This window comes from Periophthalmus magnuspinnatus, chromosome 22 (genome assembly GCF_009829125.3).
Source record: "Periophthalmus magnuspinnatus isolate fPerMag1 chromosome 22, fPerMag1.2.pri, whole genome shotgun sequence".
Lineage (NCBI taxonomy): Eukaryota > Metazoa > Chordata > Actinopteri > Gobiiformes > Gobiidae > Periophthalmus > Periophthalmus magnuspinnatus.
The window spans coordinates 16,815,817-16,831,553 of record NC_047147.1 but is presented as its reverse complement, the minus strand read 5'-3'; the positions used below and the strand labels follow the sequence as shown (position 1 = coordinate 16,831,553).

Below are 15,737 nucleotides of genomic sequence, written 5' to 3'. Positions count from 1 at the left end.
GGGACATCCTTTTGGTATTTATTCTAGAGTCCCTCCAGATGCAGCAAACTGTGTCAAACTGGGCCACACTGCCTTGGCTAAAGCTGCTTTCATAACAATGCTCCTTAGGGCCTGGGTTATAACATGCAGAAAAAGGATCAGGCAGTGGCTAAAACCAGCTGCTCTCTTTCGTCTGGTCAGTCCAACATGACTGGAGCATGGCCCGGTCACGCTGGAGGAGACCGGGGTCAATGGAGCTTTTCAAACAGACCAGTGCCACGAGGGCTGGGTGAGAACCTGTACAGTCATAAGCCGCCTTTTCGAATTACATTTTCTCTAGGCTGCAGGCTGGACCCAACTGTTACACTGATGACTTTAGAGCAAACTCTATCAACTTTTAGCAACCCTTATGCTATGTCTCACAGGTGACTGCCATCTTGTTTTTCTCCCCACTTTGGCTACAGGTTGGTAAGGGTGACATTTGGGTTAATATGACCATTTTAGAATTGTGATTAACATAAATAACTTATTAAACGTGCACACAGTGAAATTCTAGTAGAGGGTCTGCTACCTGGTTGTGTCATAGAGATATTGCTTTACCTGAAATGTTCTACAATATGCCATTAAACATTAAATATAGTAAGCGATTAAACATATGCATCTTGCATTTATTCAATATAGATGCCATTGCATGAAAATAGCTTATTGTGAGCAGGGCCACCTCTTCAAAGATCTAAGCTTAACTTGGCCTGGTGTCATCTTTTTGTCTCCATACTGTGGACCACTGTAGGCATAGCTATAACATCTCCATGGAAACAAGAAGGTAATAGACCCTGTATAAGAAAGGTTACACAGTGCACGTGCTAACTAGCATTTCTGATTTTGTGTACTAAAGGTTAATAAATCAAATATTGTTTATGTGCTTACCGGTAAGTTGTTGCTGTCCCAACTTTTGAAAGGTGCTGCAGCATTTATTTACAAAATCTTATGTTGGAACTATGATTTAAATTGGTTTTGCAAAGAATTTCATTTCAGTTCTCAGAATCATGTCAAACTTTTTTTGAATGGACTTTGTAATTCTATTTCCTATAGTGGCTGGCTGCTCCACTTTTACTGACAGATGACTGAAGCACTTACGTGATCAGTTTTTGTAAACCTTACCTCCTGCTTTATCTCGCATGCCGCCTTCTCGTCTTCCTCCATGCTGCTGCTGCTGTGTATTTTGGACAGCAGATCAGAACGTGGTAATAACACAGCCCGGGGACCACTCAGGAGACGGCGTACATCTCTGTGGCTTGAATGAGGAGCGGGAGCCAGGGATCTTAGGGGAGAAGGAGAAATGTGTTGTTTCCAGACAGTCATAGGGAAAGTGATGAGGCAGCATGGGCTAAGGACTCAGACAAATGCACTGTGTTACATAAGCTGACCAACTTTTCCAAGGTTTCACATTCAACTTCCCTCTACCTTTTCACTACTGTTTTGCCTCTCTGCATGCATCTGCTCTGAAAGCCCTAAATCATACTATGTAAACATCTTTAGCTGCATGTATTACATTTATGATTCTGCTTTATAATGACACAACTCAACTGTAATGCATTCACAAGCTGGTCAAAACCCCATACACAATATAGGCATGTAACAATTATGACCACTGTGGAGTCTTAAATAACTTGTCAACTTACATTTAGATTGATGGTAATGCTTAGGGCAGCTGCTTTGAATGTAGCGTCCTTTTTAGTCCTTGTCAAAAAGACGCACGGTAACATGATGTAACTTGGCAGACGGACGGGAGAGAGTGCGGGCGAGCAAGTTGTTGGTTGGCGGTGGGTGCAACGACGCGCAACCGACAAAGGGGGAGTTTCCTGACTTACACAGAGCGTGCGATCCCTTCCAAAATTCCCGGTGACTTCAGATCCAAGGAGGTGGGTGATATGTATGGTGTGGGAGCACGCTTGCTACTCTCTCCAGTCCTTTCACTTGGAGCAATAGAGGTTGTAGTAGTAAGTGGAGCCTGAGCAGGAGTCCTGACTGGAGCCAACGCGCAGCTTTTCATGTTCAACAAAACACATGGAATAATGTTAGCTTGAATTATTTGCTTTTCAGCGCTGGATAGGGGAACATTTTTGGACTCTCGTGTGAAGTTATTTCGAGGTATTTTTACACCTTACCTTGACATTATGAAGAAATATCCATGTTTTATTCCCGGGAGAGGATGACGTTTTATTGAACTACTTGCTAATTTGTGTTTTGCATGCTAACTGTTAAGTGGTTTTGCTAGTTTGGAGTTGCACGCGCTCACTTTTTTCGCGGTACTTTTTCAAAAATTAGCTCAAAATGAAACGCGTGGGTGTTGCTGTTTTGATTATAATGGCCGCTGCTACCATAAGATGCGGAGATAGCCAAAGTGACTCAACAGGTGAGAGGAGGGAAGGCGCACAAGAAGATGGGTCACTTTGGGAGCAACAAAAACAACACAAACACCAATTAAGGACTCAAGGTCACTGGGCGAGGGGGCTAGGAGAGGAGACTGCCCTTTCCCCGGGGCAAGAGGCTGCTGCAGACGCCTCCTCTTCACCTCGGAGCGCCAGACAAGCACCAAGCCAGAGCCAGCTCTCTCCACAGCAGAGAGGCAGAGTGAGCCACAGGCAGAGCACCAGGCAGGGCGCCGCTGGCACCACGAGGAAGCTCATTGGGTAAGGAATACAGCCAAGACATACTGTACGCGCCCAACCACTCAATTTTTAGGCCAAGAATTATAATGCTATTAGAGTCAAATGTTGCCCACGGTTCAGTTTTTAGTCAGTACAAAATATCCAGTTACTCAAGCAAACAAACACATGACATGGCAATTGCGTGAGTGCTGCAAAGTGAGGCAGCATGGTGCACCCAAACAAGAATTCTAACTACAATATTGGCCAAAACATAATACCGTGTTTCTCTCTGACCTAGATCACAATTTTGTCTCAATTCATGAACACTTGGTAACTGTCAAAGTCACTTAACTGTGATTGGTCAAAATCACCTGTCCCTCTCTCAGAGCATGACAGAGGCTGACCATTAGGAGGAGTTAAGGGGCTAAGTGTTATAAAGCATAGAGCTGCATTAGACATAGAATTACAAAAACACAATCTAACAGTTTCACCAAGAGAATTGTCACAAAAATCAGATCACAATTTGATTTTTACCATCATACCCCCAAGCCAAGTAAATCATTAGAATATGAAACATTCAGTACAGTGACTTACATTAAGTGTCATCTTACATACAGAACAAGTGGCACCAAGGCCAGGACTAATGAAAATTAACCTCTGCAAGACCAAACAAATTAGACTAAGCTGTCCAAGCTGGTTATGTTAGAAAGGCTTCCTAATTCTAGGCTACTGTATATCGAAAGTTTTCTGGGGCAGTCACATGTCAAAATAATCTTATGTTAATAACTTGTAACACATGGTTGAACTTTTGAGGCGCTTTGTCAATCATTCTTATCCCATATTTCAATTTCATTTTAGAAAAGGCACTCTCCAGCATGTGTTGTTTCCCCTGACTTCATCCAAGACTTCACTGCACTCCAAAGATTTATTTAGTATTATCCTAACCAGACATAATAGCTCCACTGTCCCCTGATTCATTCTTGAAAAGAATTTGTGTGACCTATTATATTGTATGGCTTACTGTAAAGTGGTAAAGGTGGTGCCCCATTTTAGCCAAGAATTTCCTTCCACAGTGATGACGTAACTTCTGTAACCACATAATTGACCACAAAGTGTTGTCTAGTAAATACAAAAAGAATCCTCATTTGTGGGAATCTGACCAGCTTAATTTAGAGATAATTGGTGAAACAAAACAAATACTAATACAATTAGCTCTATTCATTTAGGCCTGTTCAACTATTTAATACCACATGATGAATCCTGTTTAAATGGCTTGGTAAAGAAGAGTCAATTACACCACTTCAATATCTGTACCTCATTTTGGTTCTTTTGCCCATAGCCCTGTTTCCCAGTGGTTGATGATCAGAAACACCTGTTGCAAGGATTGCCACCTCTCTGTTAGCAAGATCCTTGCCTGCTATGCAATTTTCTTGTGTTTTATCTTTGAACAAAACAAAGTCATCAAAGTTCATGATAGCTTGTTTCCATATCGTGAATCCGTTGCATCCACTGTAGTTTGTTCCACTGGACAAAGTATGATAATCACAGGATGGAGACTGTTTAGATAATAATCAGGCGGGATTTGAGTGGCTCACCTTTACAGACAATGTAATGTCAATTTATTGCCTGTTTTGTTTGTCATGCTCTGGCAGTTGGGGTATTATCATTTATTTGGCCAATATAAACAGACAGCACTGTGTTTGCAACATGGGAATTGAGCCATAGATATGAAAGTGGATTCGTCAACATTCCATTTTCTCACCCTTTTGACAAACACTTGTGAAGGAAGTGCTCAAAATCTGTTCTCAGGTAAAAGTAAAGTCAAATACAAATTAAACATCATTTTATCTTTTATTAAAGATCTCATATGGGGGATGCAAATCATGTGCCTCTTTGCATACAGTATCTACACAAATACAATGGATACCCCTCAGTATTTATCCAGAGTTGGAACTAGCTAAAAAAAAATTCAGTCTCCTCTTCTGAACTTGTGAACTGATTAAAAAAAGTTAATTAAAGTACTGGTAAATGTAATTACTAGGAACAGGACACTACAATAAACTTTACAGAATTCCTCTTCACCCTTTTCACCACTGTACTGTCCTGACAACAGAGACAAGTATTCTAGCTACTTTATTTCTCTGCATGATCTTATTCCTTTTAACATCACCTCACAACCAGGTGTTGTCTTGGTTCCACCGTTGATCCCTAGGCTCCACCTTATATAGCGCCCACGATCCCTCTCCATCATGAGTAAAGAACCACCTTTTTGAAAGCCTCCGTCAGTCTGACACCGTCACCGATGCATGTCTGAGCAGAGGCCCTGTCGATCTATCAGGGCATAAGGAAAAGCACTGCCCGTGACTTCACATCCAACATGCTTTATTGCAGCGTAGGGCGGACATCGTGCTTGACATTGCCAAAAACAACATATCCTGGAGTTCGATGAATAGGCATCCTTAGGATTTGAAGAAGCAAATTGTTCCCGTTACATAAATGTGTGGTTACATTACCAAAAAGCAGTCTGCTCTTAACACTTTGAAACAGTACGCCTCATCTGCTGCTTGTTAGCGAAAGTGTTCTTCATGACACATTTCCTTTTGGAATTCCCTCTTAGTTTTACTCATTTAGTATAGCCCGAGGCAGTGTACTTTTCTTTACATGGACTTACTCCTGATGTTTGTACTACACCTGTCACTGTGTAATAAGCAGGCCTGTATTCCAAAAAGCAAGCACGTGGACTTACCTGTTTGAACCCATGTTGCTAATTACCCTGTATAAAACCCTTTATGACTTACATATGTCTTGTGAACCAACACGTTGAGTGATGTTCTTGGCACGCGCCCGGCCTGATGCATCTGTCATAAAGCCAAGTCTGCTATTCTTCTGTAGCACTCATACACTGTAATGAGCACAAGGGGTCCAGGGTCAAAGGTTGAAGCTTGTTATCTCCTCCAATCACAGTAAGTCTGACACCTACTTACTGTAATTTAATGTGAAAGATGACGCGACACAGATCCATGCCAACTCACGGCTGACTGTTGCCCCCGAGTTGTTCTTGCGGTCTGCTGCCTTCTCGTCTATCTCTCGCACTGCAGGATTGGCTCACGCTGCAAGTGCAGATTAGAGTGTAAAGCATTCCAGTTATAACAGTTCAGGACTTGTCATATTTCATTTGTGTAGTCATTCATAAAAGATACAGCTCTTTATATTGGATATGTCTCACCTAATTCTTAAAACCTCGGCCCATTCCAACCTAGTACTGGGCTATTCTCCACTAAATAAGTCTAGGATTTCAGGGAGGGAGAACAAATGTGTGACATCTTAATGCAACTTGATCAACACCCAACAAATCACACACTGGTGCTGTATGAAGATAGTCTGGCCTAATTTAAAGTTATGGCAGAAGCAAAGAATGTCTCAGCGTTGTCCCTTCTACATTACAAAACGGTTTATACTATTTAGATTAGGAGGAATAGTTTAGGTAGAAATGGATTTGAATAGTACAAACCTTTTTGGGCAGGCCTGAACTTCCATGTGGGCGCTCCATTAAATATGTTACATCAGTGACTTTGGAATTTTGTTTTACATAAAGGGCAATTATTGTGTATTCTCAAGAGAGATCATATCTTTAGGACAGCTAATTCTTAGTGATTTGAAAATAACCAAAGCAGTCCTATCCCTGGAAGCATCTTACTTCAATGCAGGAGAAGCCTTTTATATTAGTGCTGCAGGGTGTTGTGTGTGTGCTTTAATACACCCTAACATGTTGCATGTATCCCATCTGTTCAGGCCTAATGTGTGTGGAGGTCACCAGTGCTGCTCAGGCTGGGCTGTGGCTCCAGGAACCAATCGCTGCATCAAACGTAAGTTACATGTTCTGTACACCATGCCATCCACACATCAAACTAATGCTTATATGTCTGAAGATACACTCAACTGGGTTTAGCTCAGTTTTGGTGGCAATAGTATAGACACTTCTTACACATGGATTCAAACTTACAAAACTTGTGTATCTTACAATATTAAAGAGGGGATATAATGCAATGACTTTTGTTGAGCTTTCTACTTTGTTATAACTAGGGATATAATGTTATTGGCAATATCTCTTTTTGTTATTAAAGGGCATGTATTTGTGCATGACCTTTAATGTATACCGTATTTTCCAGACTATAAGTCGCGCCGGAGTATAAGTTGCACCAGCCAAAAAATTCATAATGAAGAAAAACATATATAAGTCGCACTGGACTATAAGTCGCATTTTTTGGGGAAATTTATTTTACAAAATCCAAGGCCAAGAACAGATATTTTATCTTTAAAGGCAAGTTATAATAATAACAATAAAACAGAGAACAACAGGCTGAATAGCAGTAGAGCACGCTAACGTAACGCATTTATATTCTATTTATATATCAGCTACATGAAGCATAGACAACGAACTGAATACGTGTCTGGTCTGTTAATGTAAAATGTTAACAGTTAATCAGATAACAAAAGCATGAAAAACAAGCTAACAAATTTACAAAAGTCTTGATCTCACTCCAAATCACGAAATCCATTGAATTCTTCATCCTCGGTGTTGCTTCTGTACTCCACCAACTCCGGAAGTAGATGAAGTGCTGCTTCCTCTTCTGCGTGGCTGTCATACTGGTGCTCTCATGCGGTTGTCAGAGTGACAATAATGAAGATGTGAAATGATATATTTTTATAATTTCACATATAAGTCGCATCTGAGTATAAGTCGCACCCCTGGCCAAACTATGAAAAAGTGTGACTTATAGTGTGACTTATACGGTACCATGATCCTTTGCGTTGCGTCATCCATCAGATCCGCTGTTTTAGCCAATAAGATCTCACGCTCTATACTTTCCACACTCACATTAATAAGAACAATAGAGCAACACAGGGTAGCGCTGTTTGAGAAGAAGGGAGAATGGATCAAGAGGAAAACTGAGCAGAGACACCGCATGCCCCCACTGCTTTAAGTCCGAGATGCATTTTTGGTTTCTCCTAGACCACAAGCGCTAAAGGAGAAAAGGAGACAGACGAACAATGTGGTAGTAGCGTTAGCTCTGCTGAAACACAGCATGTATCATCAGGAAATACAAGCACCATGAAGACTTGCTTGGCAAAATGACATTCTGAAAAGTTCCACAAATTCATCAAAAATAAACTCCAGTCCAGGTTAAAAGATTTCAGCAGCCTTGCAGCAGCACAATTTACACTGCACAATACATAGCCTGTACCATACAGGATGCATGTATGTTTTCTGATTTTGACAAAAAACTAGAATATAAACTTGCACAGTTTAATTTATTGGGGAGAGAAGGGACGTTTGTAGAGCACAACACAGCAAGGACTTATTCAAAGTGCTTTACAGAACAAGAAAGTGATAAAGCTATACAACTGCGAAGTAATTTACATAGTTTAGTTTAGTTTGGACATTCTTTTTTACTGCTCCACCAGGCTGTTCACATTGTAGTTGTTCTGAAAATAAATTGGTATTTTGCACTTTAGAAAAGGCATCATTGAAAAAATAAGACAAATGATATCAATCAACCCTTCTGTAATACCGTGAGCGCTTCTACAAAATATCGCAATAAATATTGTACTGTGAGGTTCATACCAGTGTTCAGATTGTGAGATTGGGACTAGGGACAGCCCTAGTTTTAACGTTAACTCGTCAAAAACATGCCTGAAGAGGTTTTAGATATCATCCATGCATGTTTGAGTAATTTAGTGGTCTCTCCCAGGCACTATTCGAACCCTCCCTACGGTTAGCTGTAAAACTCTGTCCAATATGCAGCCCACAAGCCTATGTCACCCATTCTCTATAAATATACAAAACACAATACAAAACAATACATTTCAATCTGATTTTAGTACGTTGTTTTCGCCAAATATAGCATTTTCAAAACAATAAAAAGTGACCTTGAACATGGTGATGAACATGGTGATCTAAATATGTTATGTGTTAATACCCCACTGAAGTAAAATGCCCCCTCTTCGAAACCTCTTATAATACAAAAAAAAATCTTTATTGATGCACTTTTTCCCAAAGTTACTAGACACATTCATTTTGAGAAAGCAAAAATAACAAGACTTTTTATTCCACTGACAGAGTGCAATCCTATGCAGGTAGACTAAAAAAGTAACAGCCTTAATGGTTACTAATGGCAGGCCTGACAAGTCAAAATTGCTCCGTGAAAGTCTTCCCAAGGTGTTATTTGCCCCATTGCTCGTGTTCATCAGGCGCTGCACTTTTCCTTTCAAGTCTGATCCAGCCCTTAGCCCTTGGCGCTTATTGACTTGAGCCCTTCATTATTTTGGGTGGAACTACCTTCATTTTATATGAAAACCAACAGAATACTGGACAAGTACACTGCCAGATAATTCAAAGTACAAGACACTGGCTGTGAATGAGTAACTTTTTAAACACTACATTTCTGTCTCCTTTTCTAGACGCTTGTCATCTGTGACCTATATTTCACAACGCTCCACCTCAAAATAGCCATATATTATTCGGCGTTTTCTTGTTGTGTGTCATGTTTTAATTTCACTTTTACAACCCCTGTTTTCTGTTAAAGCCTGAAATAACAGGTTGAATTCTGAGCTATTTTAGCACAAGATATCTTTACTTTTTACAACTTAAGTAAAACCAACACAGCAATCATCCTTCCTCCACTGAGAAAGCCCTGTGAAGGTATACTCCATGTTTTAACTTGTTTACCATTTTCACTGTGTCTCCTGTGCTAATTATCCGGCTCACACGCACGCACATTTGAGCCACTCCATTGCACAACAAACTGATTGGCTACAGCACCCTCCTAATTAGATCTCCGTTTCCCCAGCTCAAAGCAAGAAGCCCTCCACAACGTTTAAAGTACACGCTTTAGGCGCAGCAATCCAGAAGTTAATAATTTCATTGTGCAGAAAATAGTTTCAACTGGTCTGAGTTTGAATAAATGGAAGATGTTAAATTGCCATGTCCCAGTGCTGATGGTTCATGAAGCTGGAGTATTTACTGTACTTGTATCATTGTTTGTACTAGTGCTAATTGCTAATAAACGTAGAATATTTTACCTATAAAAACTATGAGAAATATCAGCAGAAATACACATAAAAATCTTACATTTAACTGTTCACCTTGAAAGCCATGAATGCATTTCATGTCAGGAATTTACTTTCTCTCAGTGTTTATAAGAAAAAAACAAGGTAGCTAGCACCAAAGTGGCTAAGAAAGGCTAATACACATCTCTGCTGGTATAAAATGTAGTTAAGTTAAAATGCTCCATGTGGTTGTGCTTATTGCAAGCGATGAGCAAGTACCAATGTGAGTAGTTTATGAAAAAAGTAAAAGTTGACCTGCATGTAAAGGTAGTAGTAGTGAGTGTTAAACAGGAGAGCGCATGAGAGCAGGCCAGGGGTCGGCTGAAGCATCTGGACCCTCTTACAGCTTGGCTCTGGCCCAGATCTAACTGGAGGCTATGCTATCATCAGCTGCGAGGAACCCCACAGCCCGGCACCGTGCCAACACCTGGGACCAGACGGGACAAGGAGACCCCCACATAAGAAGACCTCCATGGAGAGAGAGGAGACTTAGGCTGCCCTTACTTCTGCCCATGCCTTGGATTGACATGCTTTTTTAGGACATGGGAGTATGGGAAAACCAGGGATTGAAAAGGAACAAACTTGTGAAAAACATAAAAGGAAAAATATAATGAGGTTGTGCCATGTCCAAAAGCTTCTCACTAAAGTGATTGATTATTAAAAGTGTCAACTGCTGGTTTTAAATTCTGTGTTTAGGTTTAGCTTACTGACAATACCTAGCTTGTTCAGTGGCGTAGGCTCAGTACAAATATATGACAGGAATTTGATTTGTCTAGATACCTTAATTATATAAAAAATGCTGTGAAATATGTCTGGATTTCCTTGGGTCTGTTAGAGAATTGGTCCCTTCATGGTCAGACTTGACTTGTACTTGTGGCATGGCAGGGCTGGCAGGAGAGATAGTTCACAGACTAGTACACTGTGGTATTTATTTATTTATTTATTTATTTAGCACTTGTGATACTGTGATACAAGCTCATAAGAGACGAAAAAACAAGATTGCAGGGTTGTTTCTGTTTTATCACTGCCAGGAATTAGAAGTGCAGGTTTATATAATTTATGGCTAACCCAATAATGGTTAAAAACCTGTGTCAAAGTATAGGTGTGTGTCTTTGTGGTCAGCTGGTAAAGTGAAAGCAGGTGTTGACTTGGCAGTTTATTTGCTCTCAGGATTCATCAAAATAAAGTTTTGTGTTTGTTTAGGATGCACCACACCTAGGCAATGTTTACTTGCATTTTCTGTGTCAGTAGCAACATTCAACAGCAGGAGGCGGCACCGGTGGTTTTATTACAGCTTTTTGTCATTAAAGGTTTGGATTTTATACAATGTAAGGTGAATACAGCACACTAGCGCCAAAGACATTCCTAGTAGCTGTTTGATCTAAAACTATCACCTAAAAGCTAAACCTGCGGCAGCTGATAATTAAAGATACCATCTTGTGCATGTAATAAATGTAGGCAAGATCCTTTGATGTCACAGTGTCTAGGTATTATCATGCATGGACAGAAATTGACCAAGTACATGCTACGTTTAGCCTCTGGATTAGAAACAGGCATGTAGACTATTTAGAAGCAGTTGTATTAGATGATGCTTATGCTACAAAAAACATCCAGCATCACTAATACAGTAATCCATTCTCAACAGATACTTAGTTTGAATGTCTAGCATTCCAATTGATATTTCTGGCATTTCTTCTTTTGGTAAGCTTTACTACTACTACTACTACTATCTTAAAACCATTATTCACATTGAATACTAATAAAAAGTATCACTGTACACTGTTGTAGGTATTTCCAAAATAGGAACTTATTTGTTTAGTGAAGCCAGACCATTTATGTGACACTAAATACCTGTTTACTACACAGTACAATAATCCAATGTGGAAAATCTTGTGTTTAAACCAAAACAGTGGGTTCTGTTTAGTATTTTATACATTTGTAATTGAAATACCTACAGCTACATTCCTTTGAGGACATGTTAATCCACTAATAATAATAATAATAATAATAATAATAATAATAATAATAATCCACTTTGTACATTTAAATAAAAATTTTCAGTTGGCTTCTCAAGGTTTTTATGGAGGTCTCTAGCTTCCTTTACAACAACTCAAACATTGTCAAAGCCCTCATAGATCTATGTAGCTTCTATTGCCATGACTTAACCGTTTATGGTTCGGGACACCCATTATAATACTGGGGACAACAAAGAAATCTAAATTGTGTTCCCCTCTGCACCCACAGGAACTGACCTGATGCTTTTCTCCAACTAGTACTCCCCAAAGTGCCACCTTTTACATTCTGTGGCACAATTCATTTCACCACATCGTACATCATTGATGTTTTTGAAGAAAATGTGTTCTATGCAGCATATGAGTATACCGGCCGGCCTTGATTTAAACCTGCCCATGTCTGAGAGATGAAAGGAGCATCTTTCACAGAGAAGGATGAAGTTGTTTTTACTCTCCTAAGCATTGGATGATTGACAGACTGAAGCACCGCATAAGGGGAGTTCTTTTTGATTGTCTTCCAGTTTTTCCAGCTCCTAAAATAACTTACTGTTCTGTTATGGAATTGAAATTAAACCATCAAGTGTGTTTCCATCCATTTGCTTAGGAATGGTATGGATACAGTGAAAAGCGTATTTATTTTTTTCTTTTACATGTGCGAGGCATATGCAGATATATGAAGGACACGCATCAGTTTGTTAACCTTTTGCATGGGACAGGCACCTTCAGCATTGTATCATAACAGGTACAAGCTGTGGCCTGAGAAACCAAAAACAATAACTGCCAGTATTAAAGCTTATTAAAAGAAATTTATCATCTTGAAAGTGGGAAGTGGTTGCCAGACCAGAGCTAAAAGTTAAGCATTGTTATACAACATGTTTTATACGCCTCTGTGTTTCATTCCATAGCACTGGACAAAATATTACAGATTTTTGTTTGCAGCAACATCTCCAAATTGTCAAACTAACTTATTGCTGAAGATCGCTAACCCTTTTTACTTTCATACTGTGATGATTACTTCCACCTTAGCAGATCACGTCTCTGTATGACCAGCCAATAGATGACTGTGGATGTGCAGTTAGGCTTTGTTTGACAAGAAATCAGAGAACGACATTCTGCAAACTGTTGAAGTTGAATTGGCTTGAAGGCTCTGCGCTACACCTTCACGAGCAACAATTTTGGAAATATAAAAAATAATAATAATAATTGGGATTCACCCTTACCTTCATCGATTGCTTATGGATTGTTTATGGATTAGAAGTGTTGACATTGAATATATGTCATGCATGATCTCAGTGTCCCACTCGTAAAGGGTCTTGTAACCCAAATATAACTTAACACCAACATTCTGCCTTCATCTTTGTTTTACAAGAACGAGGAGTGCTTCCTGTGACGTCAACAACATAGTGGTTAAATTTACCGCTCTGGAGACAGTCGCTCGGCCCTCCTCGGCTCCTGGTGTCGTGTGTGGATTTGTGGGGTCACACAGTTGAAGGTTCACCTTTCTGTGGCAGCCACCTTAGAATTACAGCCATTAGACAGAACCTGTAATCAGTATAGACCCCACCCTTCAAAAAGCCATTATTAACACTCTCCTCAACAGTCTTTCACTTCTGGAGAACTCTCTCATCTCCAGCTGGCCTGACTGCTAAGAGGTTTCAATTGAGTTGTGTTTTCATCTTGTGCACCACATGTTTTTTAATTGCTACCACGGAAAATAGTGCATGAAAAAATGCAGTACTGCTCCAAACTGAGATATATTTGCTTTTACATTTGCTAAATGTACCCTTTCAGTTCATAAAGATCCTGAAAATTATTTCTGGAAATATTATATCCTGCTTGTGTTTATGGCATCATAAAGAAGGGGTATAAATTAGCTTAAATGAAATTGTGAGTCTTGGCTTGATTGACACAACTTTAACAACAAGCATGCCCCTACACAAGTCTTGCTTGCTTTCTGAGGCCGCAGTTGTGTTAGGACGTCTCGTAGCTGGCCGTATATCACAGCGCCCTCCCGCCTTAAGGCCATATGGAAACTGTTGGGACGTGATCCCCCAGGAGGATTTTGGGGGTTGTGGGTTTTTTGGTGCGAGTCAGCTTTACAAGATGTGGTAGAGTTGCACACCACCCCCAGATTCAGAGCACACGCCATGTCGTTCATTAGAACCATAGAGGGATTCGCCATAGCTAAAAGTAATGTACACTGTGTCATGGGTCAGCTGCAGGTTAACCAAATCCCTGTGCAGAGATCAAGAGAGTTCACTACTGTAAAGAACAATGTGAGAGGAACAGTAATCCATGTCATAATGCTAAGTCAAAGAGGCAATAATATATCACCCATGCTAAATTGACTTCCTGTGTTCTGTATGATGAAGCATGAATTTTTAAACAGTTAAAATACCTTCCCTTAAAATTCTAAAGAGGAATATTGTGTTTTAAATTAAAACAGCTATGGCCACTTGAACATGTTATCATCATCAGGCATGTGGAAATGACATGTGCTAAAAGAAAAACATGCTGCGTAAATCATTAGGATTAGAGGCAATCTCATTGTACGCGCAACAGAAACATTTGTTTTTTCTCTGTGGACTGTGCATTTGTGTCAGAGATTTCATGATATTTGTCAAGGATGAACTCTTACAACACTGCAACAGATGTATTACCTTAAAATCACGCTTCAATGCAACTTCATTATTAGAACACTGAGAGAACACCACTGTAGCTTAGATAATGGTCTGTATGATAGTCATTTTGAACCAAAACTATATACAGTATACAAAAATATGAAATGTGTTTTAGCAGCAGCTGTGTCCAGTTGTAGAGGATCCTGATATCAGCGATGAGGCAAGTTTTGAATTAATTCCTAGTATACACAACCTACATGTGTGGTACTTGTTATATCAATAGTGTGTGCCGCATACAGTAGGAAAAGCATTTGTTTATTATCATGTGTGATGTCTTATCTTTAACACTTTTAAAATATGTTGTGATTATAAATCTTTAGTATGAGCTAGAGCTGACTACACAGGATGTTCTCCAGACATCCAGTAAATCACAACTTCTGTATTTGATTGTATTTCTTTAAAGGGGTTAATTGGGGCTGTGCTATTGATGGAATTTTAATCGAGATCATTGTCATTTCCAGTTGTCAATGATTAACTTGTTTGTTTATTTGAGAGTTCTACAGCCAATCCTCCGTAAAAGCATGTGGTTTGGAGTAGGCCTGTCACGATAACATATTTTGAAGTTCAAAATTTTGCTGAAGTAAATATAGATGATAAACAATAATATTAAAATTAATTTATGCCACTGACACAATAACCCAAGAGCATGCATATATATATATATATATATATATATATATATATATATATATATATATATATATATATATATATATATATATATATATATATATATATATATATATATATATTTATATATAGATATATACACACACACATTTTTTCTTATTTTTTTTTATAACAAAATAAAGTCTAAACGCTCCTGCCCTGAGGCCCTGAGGCCTCATATCTCTACAAGTTAGGGGAGGTGTGGCCCAAATATTGCTGCTTGTAAGCGATTACTTGTTCTCTTGTCATATGTCATGTCAGATTTTAAAGTCCTAGTGTGTACCCGGCCTTGGCTGTTCTTTCCAGGAAAGGGACATCAGAGAACTCAATTGTGGAAAGGCTACTGTAGACCAGCAACAGCTGAGAGATGTTTCATATAATGTGAAGACACCTGCTTGCACTGGAAGAGGTGGGCAATGGTATATGATTGGACTCTGATGATATGCACTTGATGTGCATTATTACTGCACTTATTTGGTGGTAGATTAAGAAGAGCCATGCCAATATTAGTTGGGTTCTACTCGTGCCAATATGCTCATCTGATATGGGCAGACTAAGAAAATCTATGTCTATATATATATGTCTATATCAATGATATTGCTGATGTCAAACATGGACAATGCAGTCATTTAATT

At 39.4% G+C, this 15,737-nt stretch overlaps 1 protein-coding gene across 2 annotated transcripts in view; it reads left to right on the top strand.

Annotated features, from left to right (window-relative positions):
• Window positions 1–1,918: 1,918 nt before the first annotated feature.
• Window positions 1,919–15,737, top strand: part of LOC117390062 (latent-transforming growth factor beta-binding protein 2-like) — an 86,057-nt gene continuing 72,238 nt past the window's right edge. The window contains exons 1-2 of one of the 2 annotated variants that reach the window (XM_033987698.2): window positions 1,919–2,672; window positions 6,423–6,496. In XM_033987698.2, coding sequence (XP_033843589.1) covers window positions 2,314–2,672; window positions 6,423–6,496 — 433 coding nt within the window. In that variant the 5' untranslated portion in view covers window positions 1,919–2,313. The remainder of the gene's footprint in view (window positions 2,673–6,422; window positions 6,497–15,737) is intronic. The other variant, XM_033987699.2, reaches the window with a different exon arrangement.